General features: G+C 51.0%; 2 protein-coding genes across 5 annotated transcripts; both read left to right on the top strand.

Annotated features, from left to right (window-relative positions):
- Positions 1-1,734: 1,734 nt before the first annotated feature.
- On the top strand, positions 1,735-10,288 carry LOC118684958 (GDNF-inducible zinc finger protein 1-like). Of its 3 annotated transcripts, XM_036380254.1 has the most exons (8): positions 1,735-1,815; positions 2,034-2,217; positions 3,806-4,717; positions 5,291-6,154; positions 7,010-7,104; positions 8,042-8,209; positions 8,728-8,885; positions 9,735-10,288. In XM_036380254.1, the coding sequence occupies exons 3-8, from the start codon at positions 3,807-3,809 to the stop codon at positions 9,975-9,977; spliced, it is 2,439 nt and encodes an 812-aa protein (XP_036236147.1). In that variant the 5' UTR covers positions 1,735-1,815; positions 2,034-2,217; position 3,806; the 3' UTR covers positions 9,978-10,288. The 3 variants fall into 3 exon arrangements, with proteins under 3 accessions (XP_036236147.1, XP_036236149.1, XP_036236148.1); XM_036380256.1 differs by lacking the exon at positions 1,735-1,815 and having other exon boundaries at positions 1,880-2,217; positions 5,291-6,102; positions 9,735-9,895; XM_036380255.1 differs by lacking the exon at positions 1,735-1,815 and having other exon boundaries at positions 1,881-2,217; positions 5,291-6,118.
- A 143-nt stretch (positions 10,289-10,431) lies between these two features.
- On the top strand, positions 10,432-19,055 carry GZF1 (GDNF inducible zinc finger protein 1). Of its 2 annotated transcripts, none has more exons than XM_036380257.2 (6): positions 10,432-10,525; positions 11,681-12,977; positions 15,261-15,355; positions 15,824-15,991; positions 16,624-16,781; positions 17,502-19,055. In XM_036380257.2, the coding sequence occupies exons 2-6, from the start codon at positions 11,695-11,697 to the stop codon at positions 17,811-17,813; spliced, it is 2,016 nt and encodes a 671-aa protein (XP_036236150.1). In that variant the 5' UTR covers positions 10,432-10,525; positions 11,681-11,694; the 3' UTR covers positions 17,814-19,055. The 2 variants fall into 2 exon arrangements, with proteins under 2 accessions (XP_036236150.1, XP_036236151.1); XM_036380258.2 differs by having other exon boundaries at positions 10,440-10,525; positions 11,684-12,977.
- Positions 19,056-19,335: the final 280 nt, after the last annotated feature.

Raw genomic sequence — 19,335 nt, 5'->3', positions numbered from 1 at the left:
GAAGGGATATCCATCCAGGGAAAACACACAAGGATGCTTCATGGGGGGCTCCAAAATGTCCCCCAGCTTTGCTGGGAAGAGCCAAAATTACCAATGCCCCGGCACCACTTCCTGCTGTGTCCAGGGGGAAGGAACCTGGGATTTGGGAACACTTCCATCCCTTGCTTTGCTGGAGATGTCCTGGCTGACCTTGAGCCACAAACACCCCATGGATCAGAAGCAGAACCGGACTGGCAGAGACAACTCCCAGTTTTTCCCGTTTTCCTGGTTTATTCACCATGATCAAAACCCGTGGTATTTCTCCACTCCCAACCAAGGGAAGTGCCCAGATAAAATCTGAGTTCCCAGGCTCCAGTTCTTTCCTGGATTTTGTTGTTTTGGCTTAACAGGTTGTTTTATTTCGCCATCCCAGCGCCTGGAATTCTTCACCCACCACAGGACACCTGGGACTGGCATCTCTCACAGCTGCCTCCCACGTGTTTCATCCCTTCTGTTAAAATTGCAAAATTAGGGATTGGGAAAGAGCAGCTATGATGCTCTTCCTTCTCTCTCCCCACAGGAGAGACATGGAGAATTCCACGGGTTCTAGAGAGCCCATGGAAACACATCCAAGTGCACAGAACATTTGGAGAATCAAGTGAATCTCCTGAGAAACAAAACTGGTGGCAAAGAGCAGAGCGAAATCCAGCCTTGGGAAAATCCCTCCTGGGATGGACACACGGATACAGCCCAGCAGTGTATCCAGAAATTCCCTCCATCCTTGTGGAATTCAGACTAAATTGGCTGGGAGCTTCCCAACTCCTCTGGGTGAGAGCTGCCAAGCACACCAGTTTTCCGATAAAGGAAAAGCAAACACCATTCCCTCGTGCGAAGATGCAGGAATATTATCCTGACATTTTCAACACGGATCACTCATATTGCTGCTCGTTCTTCCCGCTCCGAGAGCTGTGTCTGGACAATAGAAACATTCCCTGGCTACAAACAAAATAATCAGGATTGAAAACGTGGATAACACAGATGTCTGCCTTTCCTGATTTATGTTTTTATGAAGTAATTTATTTTATATTTCCTCAGGGAATTACAGTCATCCAACATTTTTACAAACTGTTTAAATGTGAAGATTTTAAAACGTGCACTTAAGTGGGGAAAAAATGCTTCAAAAGAGGAATCTATCTTTGAAAAAAGATTGGAAGTGCTTGGTAGCCCACCTCGAAATTATTTTATGTGATAACAGACAGGAATATGGGCTCACCAGTGGGAAGAAACAGGGAGACCCTGTGTTTGTCCTAATCCCAGATTTATCCCACTAAAGTTCAGAGCTTTATAGTGGTTTATATAAACACCTCTCTTAACTCTGGCACTGTGAAAAATGCGTATTTTATGATTGGCTCTTTGCAAATATTAAAATGAATATTATACGTGCTATGTTAGAAAGTTATGCTGGCGTTTTTCACAGGCACTGATCTCCCAGTATCCGCAATGGATATCCCAGTACCCTCATGGATATCCCAGTATCCACACTGGGAGAGCCTGAAGAGCTGCCCCAGCAAACTGAGGCACGCATCACTGAGGTCATTTAACCTCATAAAACCCGGCTTTTTGACAGCGTGAAAACAAATAGTTTCCAAAACGGGTCGTTTTGGGAATGGGTTTTTTTGGCGGGGGGATTCGGGTCGATTTAAGGCGCGGTTTAAAGGGTTTTTCCCAGCTGTGTGGGAACGCCCTGCCCTCACTCAAAATGGCGGCGGCGCTGCGGCGCTGAGGCCGCGGCCGCCATGGCGCTTTCGGGCGGGAGCCGGCGGAGGCGGCGGCGGGGTAAGGGCGGGCCGGGGCCGGGAGGGACCCTCGGGATGGAGCCCGGGAGCGCCGGGAATCACCCCCGGGAGCGGCGGGAGCGATCTGGGCTGCTCCTGCCGGGCGGGAGGCGATTCCCGGCTGCTGCCGCCTCCGGAGGCGCACAGGTGACCCCTCACGTCCCGGAACGCTGAGCCTGCCGCTGGGATAAACATTCCCTATCTCTGCTTTCCTCGCAGCGCTTCTCAGACATCTAGGGATAAAAATCTTGTGGCTGCATTCAAAATCCAGAAAATGATCCCGGCTGTGCCAGTAGGAAAAGGACCAACACGGCACGGCGGCATTCCCGAAGGATGGTGAGCGCCGGTGCTGGGCCAGCCTTGAATTCCTCGGGGGAGGAGCCTTTCCAGGGGTGTCCCGAAGGTAACGCGGTTAGGGAGAAATGGAAGTGATCTGTGTTTCAAAAAAACCCCCAAACTTTAGGACTTTTAGAGGAATTTGGCCAGCAGTTTGCTGGAGAGAGAATGGAAATTCTCTGGAGCATAAATGGAGGTTTTTCTGGAGCGCAAATTGAGTGGTGTTTTTTTGTTGTTGTTTTTTTTTTTTGGGGGGGGGGGGGTTGTGTGTTTGTTGGTTTGGGGTTTTTTTTGTGTGTGTGTGGGTGGGTTTTGGTTTTGGTTCGGTTTCTTTCCTGGAGCATAAATAGGGATTTTCCTGGAGAATAAATAGAGATTGGAGGGTTAAATGGAGATTGATCCTGAACGATAAATAGGGATGCTCTGGAACATCATAAATGAAGATTTATCTTCATAAATGAAGATTTCAGGTGGATAAAATAGAAATTTTTCCAGCAGGTAAATGGAGATTATAAAAATATACAAATATAAATATTTTCTCGGGGATTCAGGCCACTGCTGGGCTTTATTTTTTAAAGGAGTTGTACCAGTTCCAGTTGTGCTGATTCCAATTCCTCATCAGGAACTCTGTAATTGAATTGAAATATGGTTTGAGTTTTGCATCAGTTCTGATGCAATTAAAGCGTCTTTGCAAATAATCTCTTGGATTAATTATGCTGTCTGCAAATCTTGCACACGTGTGCATATTTTTTAAGTATTTACTCCCGAACTGCCAGGGAAAAAACTGGAAAGAAGTTACAAACAAACCCATAAAATGAGGAGGAAGTGGGGATTTTGTTTAAATCCTTGGAGTGAGTGTTTTGGAGACTTAAGGATTCGGCAGCACTTTGGAAAACTAAAGATCAGCTTCCAAATGGGAGCAGAAAATACACATCTCAGGGTTTTTTTCTGAAGGAAAAAATGGTGGGAATTGGTGGATTTATGGAAGGATGCCTCAGTTGCTGGGGAGGTTTAATCCAGAAGCAGCTGAACTCAGAGATGATCTTGGAATTCATCTCTCCCATCGGGCTCCATGTCAGATCCTGGTGTTAGAGGAGCTCTCATGGGAGCACGGATCGGGATCTTATCGCAGATGGGAATCTCGCAAAGGAGCAGCAGGAAATTAGCACGTGCTGCTCTCATTGATTTCTCTAAGCACTGCACACAAACCAGGATTTCCTGCTGGAAAACACTGAGGCAGCAGATGGGCTGGAAGCTCCTGTGGATTTTGGAGCTGAACCTCGGGATATGCACTGCTTCCAGTGTGCTGGGGTTGTGTCTCCATGTGGGAATGGTTGGCAGGTGTGTTGGGTCGGGAGCATTGCAGAGATCCCTGCTGGCTGTGGGAATTGCCCAGTAGGAATCTGGATGTGAGCAATCCTTTTCCAGCAGAATTTAGGAAGCACTCTTTTGCCCATATTGCCTCAATTTCCTGCTCCTGGGAGATGGTTTAGTTCAGGTGGTGGCGCTCCATCAAAGGTTGGAGGTCTTTTCCAATCTCAGTGGTTCTACAATTCCACCTGTGAAGGGTGAACAAGGAATTAGGGCATGGAATTCCACTGGGCTTGAACGGAAAGATAGGAAGAATCATTCCCTTTTTCTGTTTCTTCTGGCAGGATGGAGAAGAAGAAAATCCTGATGAAGTCCAAGGTTGCTGCTCCCAACCTCCTGAGGGCTCTGCATTCCCTGTACCGGCTCGGGCACCTCTGCGACGTGACAGTCCTCACCCAACATCTGGGAATTCAGGAGGAATTCCTGGCTCATAAAGCCGTCCTGGCAGCTTCCAGCAACTACTTCAAGGGGCTTTTCCTGCACCAGGAGATGCTGGACACCCAGAAGTGCACGGTGACTCTGCAGGACATCTACACCGAGGAGTTCACCTCCTTCCTGGAGTTTGTGTACACAGCAGAGGTGGAGATCGAGGCGGGAAAACTCCAGAGGATGAAGGAAATAGCAGAAAGGCTGGAATGCAAGGATTTGCTTGATATCTGTGAGGAAGTGAAGGCAGAGGGCAGGAAGGGCTTGGATTTGAGCCTCCACCTGAAAGGGCAGAGGGGTGAAAATAGGGGATCGCAGTGGCCTTGTATCCAGCAAGAGGAGAACCCCAGGAACTCTTCCCAGGTCGTGGCAATTCCCATGCAGAGGAGACTTTGGGATAGGCAGAAACATAAGGAGCTGCTGCCGGGCTATGAGCTCATTGGAGGCCAAGAAGGAAGCCTGGAGCAGGAGGCCACAGCTTTTCCAGCCCCAAAATCCAGGCCGGCAAAGCTGCCCGAGTGCAACAAGCCACATTCGCCAGCCAGACTGGGTGTGGATATCACCAGCCTGGAAAGCAAGGATGGCCATTCCCTCCGCGGGGGGCAGGAGCGGAAGCGGGAGTCCCAGGCGTGTCCCTACTGTGACAAGGCCATCAGCTCCAAGTGCGGCCTGGCCGTGCACATCCGGACACACACCGGGGACGGGCCCTTCCGCTGCCAGCGCTGCCCCGCCAGCTTCGCCCACAGGGCTGCCTACACCTCCCACCTCAGGTACGGCATTCCTGGCAATGCCCTTCCCTGGGATTCCGGGATAGATCATTCCTGGAGTCCTCCCTGACTCAATTCCAGAATTCCTTGGATCTGACTCGAAGCGTGTTGAGATAGGGATTTTTCACTTGGCCTTGCGGTGAGGATGTGTGGATTGAGGTCTCCTAGATGGGCAATTTCCCATTGGATTAAAGGGGACTTGTGCAACCAGATTTCCTTGGAATCCTCAGATTTGGGGTTTTAAGTAGGAATTTTGTGTCTCTATCTGGGCATTTAACTTCCATTTCCTTTGATTTAAATCTATAATTTCATGGCCTAGGAGGAAAAGTCCATCCTACATTCCCGGTCAGGTGAGAAATACAGATCTTAAGGCATTTTAATTTTCTTTAATTACCTGGTCCCACTCTTCCCAAAATCTCCCTTTTTTCAGGCTTTCCAAACACGCTGGGAATTTCTTAAACGATGCAAGGAACAATTCAAAGAAAAGGACTCTTCCCCCAAGGCCTGAATTAGAACAATTAAACAATTAATACGTTTCAATTAAACCTAATGGAAGTTGTCCTCCATTTTTAACAGGAAAATCCATGAGTCTGGGCAAGAGAGGAAACTCCTGCCTGTCTATTGGATGGTGGTTCCACCCACACATGGCCCAAACCCCACGAGCCGTGACAAAGATCCCGATGGAGAGACTTGGGATAGGACACCGGAAACCTCAGGGTGTGAGGAAGATGCTGGGAATTCGTCTGTTGCTGAAGCAGAAAGGAGCAAGGAGCAAGAGGAATCCCAGGAAGCTGAAGGAGGGAATGAAGATGAAGGTGGAATGAGTGTGAAGGGTGAGGAGCAGGGGGACTATAACACAGGATACTCGGGAGTTGAAGGAAGCAGGGACAACGAGGAATGTTCTGAGGAGGAGGAGGAGGATGAGGATGAAGCCTCCACAGAGAAGGACAGCAGAGAACCTGAACCAGGGTTTAAACTAAAGAAGGCCAGCAAAAGTGTGGCCAACAAGAAATCCATCTACGTGATCCAGTGTGACAAGTGCCAGGAGCAGTTTGTCTCCCGGAAAAAATACGTGGATCACTGCCGGGACGTGCACCAGAGCCTGCCTGGCAAGGTGTACCACTGCGAGGTGTGCAGCAAGGCCTTCGCCAGCTACACCAGCTGGAAGGAGCACCGCGCCTGCGTGCACAGCGAGGAGAGGAGGTTCTCCTGCAGCCTCTGCCAGGCCACCTTCAAGAGGAAGCGGGATGTGAGGACTCACTCCATGCGGAAGCACGAGGGCAGGGCCAAGCGGCCGCTGTGCTCCGTGTGTGGCAAGATCCTGAGCTCCCGCACGGCGCTGGTGTTCCACATGCGGACACACACCGGGGAGAAGCCCTACGAGTGTGGTGTGTGTCACTCCAGGTTTGCTCAGCCTTCCCAGCTCAAGATCCATACCAGGTCAGATTCCAGGCATGCACATTCCTTGCCCCTTAGAGCAGGAACAGCGGGATACCAGGTTCAGTGGGGTCTGTGATTAATTCCCTTACGCAAAGGCTTTGGCTCCATGTTGTGTCTCCCATGGTTGGGATTTCGACATGGATACCCTGTCCAAACTTGCAGGGAATATCCGTCATTTGGGACAGGCTCTAAAATCGCACGATGGCCCTCAGTGATGAAGAGTGAGTCAGGGATTTTGGAGAAACAGATCCTGAGCCGTGCCTGCTCTCAGAGCAAGGAATTGCCATGGGATTTCATCTCCATGTGCAACTCCAAATCCGTGCTGCTCAGCTGGAGCTTGACGGGATGAGTTGCTGCCTGGTGGTGTCTGTGTGGATGTGCCCTTTCCCAGGAGAGGGTGAATCATCCCATGGAATTTCCCATCTTTCTCCAGAGGAAGATTGATGATAATGCTTTGTCCTGACAGCTCAAAATCAGGAATGATTTTGGACATCATACTGTTTGGGTTGGAATAAGTTAAGATTGTGCTCAGATTATTCTGATTCTGTGTCATTTTCTGTTATTTTCCCTTTTTTCTCCTTTCCCATGCTCTGAGCTGTCTGGGAAAAAAAAAGATGGATTTTTTAGGGCCTGAAAGCGAGGAAAAGGTAAATTTTAAATGGGAATTTTGAATTTTAAAAGGTAAATTTTAAATGGGAGTTTTACTCCTGGAGTGTACCTGGAAACACTCACTTTTCTGAGGGAGCAGAATTTCCTTTTCCCACTACATTTAAAACCCAAACATTGTTTCAAATCCAGTATTTTAGGCATCAAGACCTAATTAATTACTGATCTTTTGTGTTTTCTCTCCATTAGATCCCACACTGGGGAGAAGCCCTACATTTGTGAGGACTGCGGCGCTTCCTTTGCTGACAAAGGAAAACTCACCGGCCACAAAAGGACACACACAGGTGGGAATTCAATATTCAGGTGGTTTTCCCATGCCTTTCCTGTTTTATTGCTGAAATATGAAATAAATGCCCCCCCCGTTTTTTTTTTTTTGTAACTCATGCAAGAGTGTCCAAGTACCAGGAAGGAATTCTTAGGGATAGAAGGACTTCTAGCCTGGAAAAAAGAACAAACACTCTGGAGGGACTTTGTTGCTTTCCACAATTCCCTGATGGGAGCCAGGGGGAATTTGGCTCTGCTCCCAAAGAACAAGTGATAGGATGAGAGGAATGTCCTCAAGTGGTGCTAGGGGAGGTTCAGGTTGGATATCAGGAAAAATTCCTTCATGGAAAGGGTTATCAGGCATTGGAATGGGATGGAGTCTGTGGTGGTGTTCACAGGGGTCCCAGGACAAGAGAAGAGACAGAAGTCTTGACTCCATGTTTCAGAAGGCTGATTTATTATTTTCGGATATATATGTTATATTAAAATTATACTAAAAGAATAGAAGAAAGGATTTCATCAGAAGGCTTGAAAGGAAAGGAAGGAATGGAATGATAACAAAAGCCTGTGACTCTCAGAGAGTCTGAGACACCTGGACTGTGATTGGCCATTAATTAGAAACAACCACATGAGACCAATCACAGATGCACCTGTTGCGTTCCACAACAGCAGATAATCATTGTTTACATTTTGTTCCTGAGGCCTCTCAGCTTTTTGGGAGATAAATCCTGGCAAAGGGATTTTTCAGAAAATATCATGGCTACAGGAGTCCCCATGCCTGGATGTGCTCAGGGGACAGCTGGATGTGGCTCTGGTTGCCGAGGTGGGGATTGGGCACAGGTTGGACTCGATGACCTTGGAGGTCTTTTCCAGCCTGGGTTCCGTGATTTGCAGACTGACTCTGAAGGACAAAATTCCACTGGGAGAATTCCCAATGTCCAGTTTCTCTTTCCTCAGGAGAGCGGCTGTTCAGGTGTGACGTGTGCGGGAAGCACTTTGCCACCAACGAGTACCTCAAGTGCCACAAGCGCTGTCACCTGGGAGCCAAACCCTACAGGTGTGAGGTCTGTGGCAAAGCCTTCGGACTCAGAGCGTCCCTGGCCCAGCACAGCAACGTCCATGCAGGTAATTCCAAGGCTGGGAAAAGGAATGGTGGCTTTGTGGTACTTCCCGGTGTGGATGGTGACATTCCAGCCCATTGCTGAATTAGGGGATCCCAGAATCATTAAGGTTGGAAAAGAGCTCCAAGGTCATCGAGTCCAAGCTGTGCCCAATTCCCACTTTGTCACCAGCCCAGAGCACTGAGTGCAGGCATTCCTTGGACGCCTCCAAGGATGGAAATTCCGTTGGGAAGCAGGGCTCATGGGAGCGTTGCATGGTGTCCTAGAAAACTGAGGCTTGGATTGTACAGCTGAAGGAATTTGGAGTAGAGGATGGAGTAGAGTAGCCTTGGCAGGTATTGGGAAATATTTATCAAGGAATGGTTGGGATTGGTAGGGACCTTAGGGGTCATCTCATTCCACCCGCTGCCATGGACACCTTCACTCTCCCAGGTTGCTCCAAGCCCCATCCAGCCTTCCAGGGAAGAGCCAGCTGCTCTCTCCTAAGTGCCCCTAACCCTTTGCTGTCGCTGTTATTCCCAGAGACCCGTCCCTATTTCTGCGAGCAGTGTGGCAAGGCCTTCACTCAGCAGGGAGCTCTGCGGCGCCACCAGCGCATCCACACTGGCGAGAAGCCCTACAAGTGCCGCGCCTGCGACAGGCCCTTCACCGACATGTCCACCCTGCGCCGGCATGTGGCGGTAGGACATCCTCCCGTGGCACCTTCCCCGCCCTCAGTGCCACCTCCAGCCTGCCAGCGCCACCCTGGCAGCGGGAATGTCCAGCCCTCTGGCGGGGCTGTGCTAGGGATGAGTTTCAGGGCAGGGCAGTGAGCCGCCATCTTAAAGCCGCCATCTTAAAGCCACCATCTTAAAGCTGCTATCTTCTCCTGAACTTGGTGGGATTTTGCTCCAACAGCACGGCAGCTCCCACTGCTGGATTGGAGGTGACCAATCCTGTCACTTCCCAGCCCTAGGGGAAGGGTCACCATCCCTGGGAGTGACTGGATACAGCACTTCCTGATGGTCGTCATCTCTGAGATCTTTTCCTCTAAAAGATTCCATTAAAATGTTGCAGGAGGGACTCGAGATTTTAGATTTTTTGTGGATTAACTTCAGAGTCTCCAGTGCTTTAACCCTCATTCCAGCCTCATAACACGATGGTTTATTCAACCTCATGCCTCACGTTAACAAGAATTCACACGTTCCCAGCGTTCCGCTGGAAAACGCTGAGCTCTGCTCTTCCAGCGACCTCCAGGTCCTGGAAGTGACAGCACAGACAGAACAGGAGGTTCCCTTCCAGCTCCAAGTCAATATTTTGCCTGTGTGCTGAAATTCCAGCTGATTTTGGATGTATTCCATGGCAGCAGAGCCAGAAATTCAGCACGGATTTGGCAAAAGAGCCTTGTTTGTGTTTGAGTTGAGACTTGGAGCACGGGATCGTGGAGTTATCCCAGAATTGTTGGATTTAGCTCTGGATGAAGTTAAACATTTGGCAGTTAAAAATCAGATCTAATTGTTTTCCTGTCCACTCCCTTTTGTTTTTCCCAGATCCATGACCGGAATGCTCACTGGAGAAGCTTCTTGATCGACCTCACACAAAAAAAGGACCACAACTGGTCCAAAATAGAGACTTTAGTGGAAGCACATCCGGGAGGAGATCCCGTGCCGGAAATTTGGTCGGTTGACCACGGGAAACTTTATAAACCAGGAAGTGCTAAAGCAGCAGCAGCACATGTGACACCTGGGCTTGGGAACACCGGGGACACTGACCCCTCCCTTTTGTACTTATAAAGTCAGGTTTAAAACAAAAAACGGTTGGAGGCAGAATGGTGGGAGTTATCCTTTGGAATGCAGGGAATCATTCCCAATGGTCACTGCAGCTGCCTCGTGAGCTGCGTTGCTGGTGGTAAAGGGGTAATTCCTCATGAGGGTATTTATTCCACTGAAATTTTTGCATCTGTCCAGAGATTTATTTTCCCCAAAGCGGTGAGATGATCCCATTGGGAATGGGCAGGGCGGGGTGTGTGTTGATACAAACACAGCGCGGTGCCGCCCCTGTAAATCACCAATTCCTCCTTTAATAAAGCTGACAGAGCCGCCCAGCCCGTCCCTCCATCATTCGCCCGCATTTCCCAGGGGAAAACGCCGGGATTTGGGAATGCCAAAGCCGGAGGCGGGATAGGCCGCGTTGCCTAGCAACACCGGCGCTACACGTGACGTCATTTCCGGCGCGCCTCCGCCGGGGTCGTGGCGCGTCAGCGCTTCCGGCCGCGCCCGGGGCTGAGCGGGAGCAGCGGCCGGGAAGGGGCTGGGAACAAACCGGGAACGGGCCGGCAGCCGTGAGTGCAGGGGCCAGGGCGGGTTGGCCCTGCCCGCCTTCTCTTTCCCCCTTATTCCCACCCCCCCTCTTTTTCCCCCTTTTTCCCCTCCTCTTTCTCCCCCTTCTTTTCCCTTCCCTTTTCTTCTCCCCCCTTCCCCTCCTTGTTTCCGCCCTTTTCTCATCCCTTTTTCCCCCCGTCTTTTCCCCCACCCCAGCATTCCATGTGATCCAGGGTCCTTTGCAAATGGAGTTGGAAGTGGGCACTGTGGGGTTCTCCATGACTTCAGCAGCAGCTGCCTGGGAATCCTCTCCCCACTGCCCTTTTTGTCTCGTTCCAGCCAGTTTTGCCTCTGGAAGGGGAAGTATTCCTGAGAAATGGACAGTGCTCAAATGGAATTAGAGGGGTAGTTGTGAAATAACACGAGAAGTAGTTAAAAATCATTTTATTGGGGTAAAAAAGTGGCATTTTGGTATCACTGATTGTTTATAAAGCATTGGGTGAGACATCACTTAATTCCCAGGATGTGGAAAGAAATTCCTCAGATTCCAGTAGGAACAGGGTTAGACTCAACAGATTCCTCAGAGCACCTTTAAATCCATAGAGATCTGGTTTGTTCTGGGGTTAGATATTTGGGAAAGCACCCCAAAACTTCCACTCTTTTTACAAGCTTTGGAGCAGCTTCAAACATTCCTGAGAAATAGGGCCTGATGGAAGGTTGGAAATGGGCCTTCAAAATCTGCAGGCTATGAGTCCATTTTGAGGAATTCCCATCATTTTGGGGATTTTCAGTGTGTGAATACAATTATCCATCACATAAGAGCCTGGAATTTTATGTGGAAGGCATTTTTAGGCAGCTTTTTAGGATTGCAGTGAACTTTTTGCTTAATTCTGCCTTCCTTTTATTATTGCCTGGTGAGGCCAAGAATCATTCCTTAATTCCCGGTGCCAGCTCTGTTTGCTCTGTCTCAAAGGGTAGGTTCTGACAGCCCAAAGGGTTTCATGGAAAACTAGGGTTGGGATTGCAGCTCTGATTCACTCCATGGTTTTCCTGAGGAGCTGGAGTTGGATTATACAGCCTCGGAGCTCTTCCCAACCCCAGTGATTCCACGAAACCCCGACCCCAGCTGCCCCAAACCCTTGGAATCCTGCTGGCTGATGTGGAGATATCTTTAGCAGGGAGAAGGAAGATGGAAAGCAACCCCGTCCTGCTGGAATCCAAGTCCTCCCCCATCAACCTGCTGAACGAGATGCAGCAGCTGCGGCTGCTGGGCCACCTGTGCGACGTCACGGTCAGCGTGGAGTACCAGGGCGTGCGCGCCGAGTTCCCGGCGCACAAGGCCGTGCTGGCCGCCACCAGCAAGTTCTTCAAGGAGGTTTTCCTCAACGAGGAGCCCGTGGACGGCCCCCACAGCAACGTGTTCCTCAACGAGGTGCAGGTGGCGGATTTCGCCTCCTTCCTGGAGTTCGTCTACACGGCGCGCGTGGAGGTGGAGGAGGACAGGGTGCAGCGCATGCTGGAGATTGCCGAGAAGCTCAAGTGCCTGGATCTCTCCGAGACTTGCTTCCAGCTGAAGAGGCAGATGCTGGAGTCTGTGCTGCTGGAGCTGCAGAACTTCTCGGAGTCGCAGAATTCCGAGGAGGAGAGCGCCGCCCGTCCCAGCGCTGTGCCTGCGGCCAAGGCCGAGCGGGACTCTCCAGAGTGTTCCGTAGCCACGCCTGGCCACGAAGCATCTCCCGAGGGGCCGGCTGCCAAGTCCAAGGAGAAGGTGGACAAAAAGAAGGAAGTGCTGAAGGCTCCTTACACCAAGATCCGCAGGGCGAGCGGGCGGCTGGCCGGCAGGAAGGTGTTCGTGGAGATCCCCAAGAAGAAATACACCCGGAGGCTGCGGGAGCAGCAGCGGAACGCCGAGGAGGAAAAGCAGCCCAAGGGCTCTCCCGAGGAGGGAGAGCGGGAGCAGGAGGAGAACTCCGGCAAACCCGAGGGGGCCTCCCCAGAAAACCCCGCCAAGGGCGAGGAGGAGGAGGAGGAGGACAAGAAGAAGCGTGGCGGCGCCTTCAAGTGCGGCACGTGCCAGAAGGAGTTCCTGTACGAGAAGAGCTTCCTGAAGCACATCCAGCAGAGCCACGGGATCGCCTCGGCACTGGAGTTCCGCTGCGAGACGTGCGCGCAGACCTTCGCCAACCGCTGCAACCTGCGCAGCCACCAGCGGCACGTGCACAGCAGCGAGCGCCGCTTCCCCTGCGAGCTCTGCGCCAAGCGCTTCAAGAGGAAGAAGGACGTCAAGAGGCACGTGCTGCAGGTGCACGAGGGCGGCGGCGAGCGCCACCAGTGCCACCAGTGCGGCAAGGGGCTCAGCTCCCGCACGGCCCTGCGGCTGCACGAGCGGACGCACACGGGGCACAAGCCCTACGGCTGCCCCGAGTGCCAGGCCAAGTTCTCCCAGCCCTCGGCGCTGAAAACGCACATGAGGTAGGAGCGGCTCTCCCCGCGCGCGAGGTGCAGCCCTCAGGGCCTCCGAAATCCCCGTTTTCTCCTGATACGGGATCCAGTCCTCAGGGCCTCCCAAATCCCTGTTTCTTCTTTCAGGGCCTCCCAAATCAGTTTTCTCCTCATATGGGGTGCAGCCCTCAGGGCCTCCCAAATCCCTGTTTTCACTGTAGAGTGCAGGCCTCAGGGCCTTCCAAATCCCTGTCTTCTGTTTCACGGCCTCCCAAATCCCTGTTTTCTCCTTATATGGGGTGTAGCCCTCAGGGCCTCCCAAATCCCTGTTTTCATGTAGGGTGCAGCCCTCAGAGCCTCCCCAGTCCCTGTTTTCTCTTTCAGGGCCTCCCAAATCTCTGTTCTCTACTCATATGGGGTGCAGCCTTCAGAGCCTCCCAGATCCCTGTTTTCTCCTCAAATGGGGTCCAGTCCTCAGGGCCTTCCAAATCCCTCTTTTCTCCTGATATGGGGTGCAGCCCTCAGGGTCTCCCAAATCCCTGTTTTCACATGGGGTGCAGCCCTCAGAGCCTCCCCAGTCCCTGTGTTCTCTTTCAGGGCCTCCCAAATCCCTGTTTTTTTCCTTAAATACAGTCCAGTCCTCAGGGCCTCCCAAATCCCTGTTTTCACGTGGAGTGCACCAATCCTTGTTTTTTCTTTCAGGGCCTCCCAAATTCCTGTTTTCTCCTGATACAGGGTTCAGCCCTCAGGGCCTCCCAAATTCCTGTTTTCTCCTGATACAGGGTTCAGCCCTCAGGGCCTCCCAAATCCCTGTTTTCTCATATGGGGTGCAGCCCTCAGGGCCTCCCCAAATCCCTGTTTTCTCTCTCAGGGTCTCCCAAATCCCTGTTTTTTCTTTCAGGGCCTCCCAAATCCTGGTTTTCATATGGGGTTCAGCCCTCAGGGTCTCCCAAATCCTGGTTTTCCTAGGGGGTGCACCTCAAATCCCTGTTTTCTCCTCAAATGGGGTCCAGTCCTCAGGGCCCTCCCAAATCCCTGTTTTCTCCTCATATCCCGCATGGGCCAGGCCTGTGCTGCAGGGAGATCCAGGTGGGATTCCTCCAGCACATCCTCAGACTCAATACAAAGACAAGTGTGGAAATATTTGGGAAGCATTTTGCAGGGTTTTCAATGGGAAAATGACGGATTTGGGGGCGAAGTAGGGAAAACAGTGGATCTGGGAACAGGAGGAGGTGGCGCGTCACTGATGTCACCCACACGGAGCTGATCCGGCACCCGCTGGGTTTTATCTGTCCCAGGCTGTTTTTATCAGGGAAAAAAATCACCTCTGAGGGGTTCTAACCTGATTTTGTCACTCTTTTATCTACCTCAGGGCATTTTGGTAAGGGAAAAATCATCCCTGAGGGGTTTTAACCTGATTTTATCAATTTTATCTTTCTGAGGGCATTTTGCTCAGGGCAGAAGTTGATTCTGAGGGGTTTAACCTAATTTTATCCCTTTTCTTAATCTGTCTCAGGGCAGAGTCCTTTTCATGAGGGCAAAAATCATCTCTGAGGGGGTTAACTTGATTTTCTCTGTTATTTCATCTGTCCCACGGTGTTTTTATCAGGGTAAAAATCATTTCTGAGGGACTTTAACCAGATTTTATCAGTTATTTCATGTGTCTCAGAGCAGACATTTTGATCAGGGCAAAAATTCCTCTCTGAGGGGTTGAGCCTGATTTTATCAGTTTTATTTTTCAGAAGGTGTTTTTATCAGAGCAGAAATTAACTCTGAGGGGCTTGAGCCTGATCTTATCAGTCATTTTCCCTTGTCTCATGATAGAGACCATTTTATCAGAGTAAGAATCTTCTCTGAGGGGTTTAACCTGATTTTATCAGTTATTTTATCTGTCTTCAGACAGAGACATTTTTATGAGGGGAAAAAACCCTCTCTGAGGGTTTAGACCTGTTTTTTTTTCCGTTCCCAGAGCCCTTTCAGGAATTTTGGACACTGGAAACTCAACGCTGCCTTAATTTGGGTGTGGTGGTAGCCGGTGGTGGGGATTTCTCATCCTTGGGGATGTATTTTGCCACGTGGATGGGCCTCTCTAGGAACAGCAGCCATCCCAACCCCCTGAGAAGCTTTCCCTCACATCCCAAAGGATTTGGCACCACAACCTGGAGAGAATTTTCTGAATTTGGCTGCATTTCACCTTGAAAAATTCGCTTTTACCATAACATTTTTGGATGTGGGTGTTTACCCGGCAGTGAGGATCAATGGGAATGAGGGAAAGGCTCATCCTGGAGTTCCAACATTCCTTTTTCCTTGCAGGATCCACACAGGGGAGAAGCCCTTTGTGTGTGACGAGTGTGGGGCCCGCTTCACCCAGAACCACATGCTCATCTACCACAGGCGCTGCCACACAGGTGAGGCTGGAAAACTGGGAAAATCCAATCCCAGCCATTCCAGGGAAAATGCTGCCTTCAGAAAAAGCTTTTTGTCTGCATTTTTTATGGATAAAACGAGATATTGTCATCTCTTAGGTGGGATTTGCCTGAGAAAGGTTCTCAAGGATATCCCGTGGTTTGAAGCTGAGGGAGGGTTGATTTAAATTGGATTTTGGGAAGAAATTCCTCCCTGTGAGAGTGGTGAGGCCCTGGAACAGTTTTCCTAAAGAAGCTGTGGATTCCCATCCCTGGAATTGTTCCAGGCCGGGTTGTGAGGGGCTTGGAGCAACCTGGGATAGGGGAAGGTGTCCCTGCCCATGGAATGGTTTGGAACTGGGTGACCTTTAAATATCCCCACAGTGAGGATATGCTCCAGAATTTCTGTGGGATTTTAACAGCATTCCCAAGGCTCTGCTGGTTTAATCCTCCTTTTCCCCCCTTTTTTAGGGGAAAGGCCATTCATGTGTGAAACCTGTGGGAAGAGCTTTGCCTCCAAGGAATACTTGAAACACCACAACCGGATCCACACGGGATCCAAGCCCTTCAAATGTGAGGTTTGCTTCCGGACCTTTGCCCAGAGGAATTCCCTGTACCAGCACATCAAAGTCCACACAGGTAGGATGTGTCCCTTTTCTTGGATACACAGGTAGGATGTGCTCTTTTCCTTGGATACACACCCCTCACTGCTGCAATATTCCAGCAAGGAATTCTCAGCCAGGTTTTTCCCCGTGTGCACTGCTTGATGTCTCATGTTCTCCCCTTCTCCCACTAGTCCTGAGTGACAGCAATTCCCTGGAATGCTTCCACAGGCTGTGGAGATACCTTAATAACCTGCCAGGATCATTGGTGATGGAGAGCTCTGGTATAGCTCCGAAGGTTTATCTAGGGAAGGAGGAAAATGGGATCTCTTTCCAAACAGGGAGTTTGTGGTGTGTTCAGAGTGATCCCAGGGCTGGGAGTGGCTCAGGGGTTCTTGCTCAGAGAAGAGTGAACAAGGGGGAGGAAATACTTGGATTATGGGCAGGACTTGAGTCTCTAATGGAAAATCCATGGAAAACCAGAGTGGCAGCACATCTGTACGGGCTGGGAGGAGCTTGTGCCTGCAGACGGGTCGCAGTGTGACATTGGTACCCCCAGGATGTTTTCCCTGAGCACTCCCTGTCAGCCAGGGGTAGCTGGGCACTCCCGGGGCACAGCAGCCGTGCTCTGCCCGCGTTCCCAGCCTGTCTCCCGTGCCGCATTCCCAGGGGAGCGGCCGTACTGCTGTGACCAGTGTGGGAAGCAGTTCACGCAGCTGAACGCGCTGCAGCGGCACCACCGCATCCACACCGGCGAGAAGCCCTTCATGTGCAACGCCTGCGGCAGGACCTTCACCGACAAATCCACCCTCCGCCGCCACACCTCGGTACGGCCCATCCCACAGCTAGGGGCGATGCTGGGAAGGAACTGTTCCCTGGGAGGTTGGGATGGCCCTGGCAAGGTTTTCCCAGAAAAGCTGTGGGTGCAGGACCTTCACTGACAAATCCACGCTGCGCCGGCACACCTCGGTACGATCCCACAGTCCTGGCGTGCCTGGAGCACAATCCAGCTCCTCCGGGCCACATTCCATGGGACTGACGGATCAAGCCCAGAGCAGACTTCCAGTTCAAGCAGATGGAAGTTGGGGTTAAGTGGGACGTTGGGAAGGAATTGTTCCCTGGGAGGTTGGGATGCCCCTGTCACAGTTTTCCCAGAAAAGCTGTGGGTGCAGGACCTACACCGACAAATCCACACTGAGCCAGCACACCTGAGTACAACCTCACAGTTAGGGGGGATGTTGGGAAGGAATTGTTCCCTGGGAGGTTGGGAAGGCCCTGGCACGGTTTTCCAAGAAAACCTGTGGGTGCTGCATTCCTGGAATTGTTCAAAACCGGGCTGGACAGGGCTTGGAGCAACCTGGGATAGGGGAAGGTGTCCGTGTCCATGGCAGGGGGTGGGACTGGATCATCTTTATGATCCAGTCTTCCAATCCATAGCATTCCATGACTCCAGAAACCTTTTCTACCAACATCAAATACAAGCTCGATCCAAACTTTTCCTTGTCATCCCGTATCCAGCCTTCTCTGTCCTGGTTATTCCTTTGCAGATCCATGATAAAAACACCCCCTGGAAGTCCTTCCTCGTCATCGTGGAAGGAGCCGCAAAGAATGACGAGGGGCACAAAACGGAGCTTCCTGATGAGGAATACGAGGTGTCCCCCAAAATCCCGGAAAAGCTCCTGTCCTTCCCAGAGAACAGCCCCTACCAGAGCCTGGCAGCAGTCCCGGGAAGTGGGAATTCCAGCACGGACTGTAAGGCCTCTGGAGCACAGGAGTCCCTGCTGGGAGAACTCACCGTGCTCCACACGCAGACGGACTCTGGGCAGCCCCAGCTCCATGCCCTGGTGAACATGGAATAATTTGGGATTGCCTCCTGCTCCTTAGGCTGCACCCCTTGTACAGTCCTTGGCCTGAGGGAGGCTGGTGGTGGGAAGCTGGGAAAGAGTGGGTTTCCAGCTTTCCTCTGGGAATTCCTTCCCAGCTCCATCTCCTGATGGTCGGGCAGGGTGGCACCACAGCAGGGAATTTGTGGGAGTTGATCCCCTGCGAATTCAGGGGGTGGCTCAGGTACCTTGGTGGTGCAGGTTTGTTTTCCAGGGAATTCAATGCCACATGGACAATCAGGAGAACTGATGTTTCTCTATGACATTTGCTGCGTTTTCCCCAGTGGAATTTCATCCAGGAGAAGTCTGGCTAAATTTGCTTTTCAGGAAATGTTGGTTTCTCTCTGCTTTTGCCAAAGATCCCAACGAGTGGGAGCAGCTTTGGAGTTTCATTCCAGGAGTTTAGAGTCTCTGAGGAGCAAAAAGGGGCAGGTGGCAGCCAAGTGCTACTTCCTTGGTTTTACAGTTGCAGGGAACTGGAGCAGTCTGGCACTTGGATCCTGTCAGTTCTCACCTTCCAGCTGCTCCAGCTCCCATGGATTTGGGCACTAACTTAGGAGAACAGAACATCTAGAAGAAAGTCTGTGAAAAGGAGCTGTGCTGGAAGGGTTTCAGTTCAGAGGCTTTTCCTGCTCCATTTTGAGTGGAATAGGATTTGAGGGATTTCCCCTGGGCAAGGAGGGAGCCTTGGAGTGTTGTTCCAGCTGGGCTGACTCCTCTTTTTTCGCAACAGCAGCTCACTGTGCTATGGTTTAATGCCTCAAACCTTGGGATGGGCTTCCCAGTGTAAAAACCCACAGCTTTTTCCCATTCTTTTTCCCATTTCTTTGCCTGTTCTTGTAGTATTCCCACAGCAGTTCCTCAGCTGAAGCTGTGAGCAGAACTTTGGGAAAGGTAAGCACAATCCAGCCTGGTGAGATCCAGCAATAAAGACACCCCCCCACCCCCACCTGTGGCACAGAGCTATTTTTTGGGATAAAGGGATGGCGGAGGCGTTCTCATGGAACTTTAAGATAGAAAAAAGGGAATTTTTGTACCAGAGGACATTTCCAAGAGGTTATATTTGAGATATTTATTCCCAATGGAAGGAAAGGGGTTGTAGATATATTTAAGGGCTGAGCACTTGGATCTGGAGCCGGGGAATGTTTTGTACTCCGCGAACACACGGAACTGAGTTACTTGTTTGAGATGTTCCTATTAAAATATGGAATATGGAGACCTCCCAGTGACTCGGTCGTATCCAGTGGGACACTTTGGGATATTGACACCTGAAGAAGAGAAGGTTCCCTGGAAACCTCAGAAGGGGCCGACAAGGGAAAGTGTGAGGGATTCTTCATCAGGAATTATAGTGACAGGACAAGAGGGAGGGAATGGCTTCCCAGTGACAGAGGGGGAATTCAGGTGGGTTATTGGGAAGGAATTCTTCCCTGTGAGGATGGGGAGGCCCTGGAAGAGTTTTCCCAGAGAATTTGTGGCTGCCCCATCCCTGGAAGCTGGG

This window comes from Molothrus ater, chromosome 3 (assembly GCF_012460135.2).
Source record: "Molothrus ater isolate BHLD 08-10-18 breed brown headed cowbird chromosome 3, BPBGC_Mater_1.1, whole genome shotgun sequence".
Lineage (NCBI taxonomy): Eukaryota > Metazoa > Chordata > Aves > Passeriformes > Icteridae > Molothrus > Molothrus ater.
Note: the sequence above shows the minus strand (reverse complement) of the source record. Positions and strands in the feature narration are given on the sequence as shown.

What these genes read in the sequence shown, in the direction of transcription:
- LOC118684958 (XM_036380254.1), top strand. Translation starts at nt 3,807, where the DNA reads ATGGAGAAGAAGAAAATCCTGATGAAGTCCAAGGTTGCTGCTCCCAAC. An exon ending in CCACAAAAGGACACACACAG is followed by an intron (nt 7,105 to 8,041) that starts GTGGGAATTCAA and finishes CTCTTTCCTCAG; the next exon opens with GAGAGCGGCTGTTCAGGTGT. An exon ending in CCCTGCGCCGGCATGTGGCG is followed by an intron (nt 8,886 to 9,734) that starts GTAGGACATCCT and finishes TGTTTTTCCCAG; the next exon opens with ATCCATGACCGGAATGCTCA.
- GZF1 (XM_036380257.2), top strand. Translation starts at nt 11,695, where the DNA reads ATGGAAAGCAACCCCGTCCTGCTGGAATCCAAGTCCTCCCCCATCAAC. An exon ending in CCACAGGCGCTGCCACACAG is followed by an intron (nt 15,356 to 15,823) that starts GTGAGGCTGGAA and finishes CCCCTTTTTTAG; the next exon opens with GGGAAAGGCCATTCATGTGT. An exon ending in CCCTCCGCCGCCACACCTCG is followed by an intron (nt 16,782 to 17,501) that starts GTACGGCCCATC and finishes ATTCCTTTGCAG; the next exon opens with ATCCATGATAAAAACACCCC.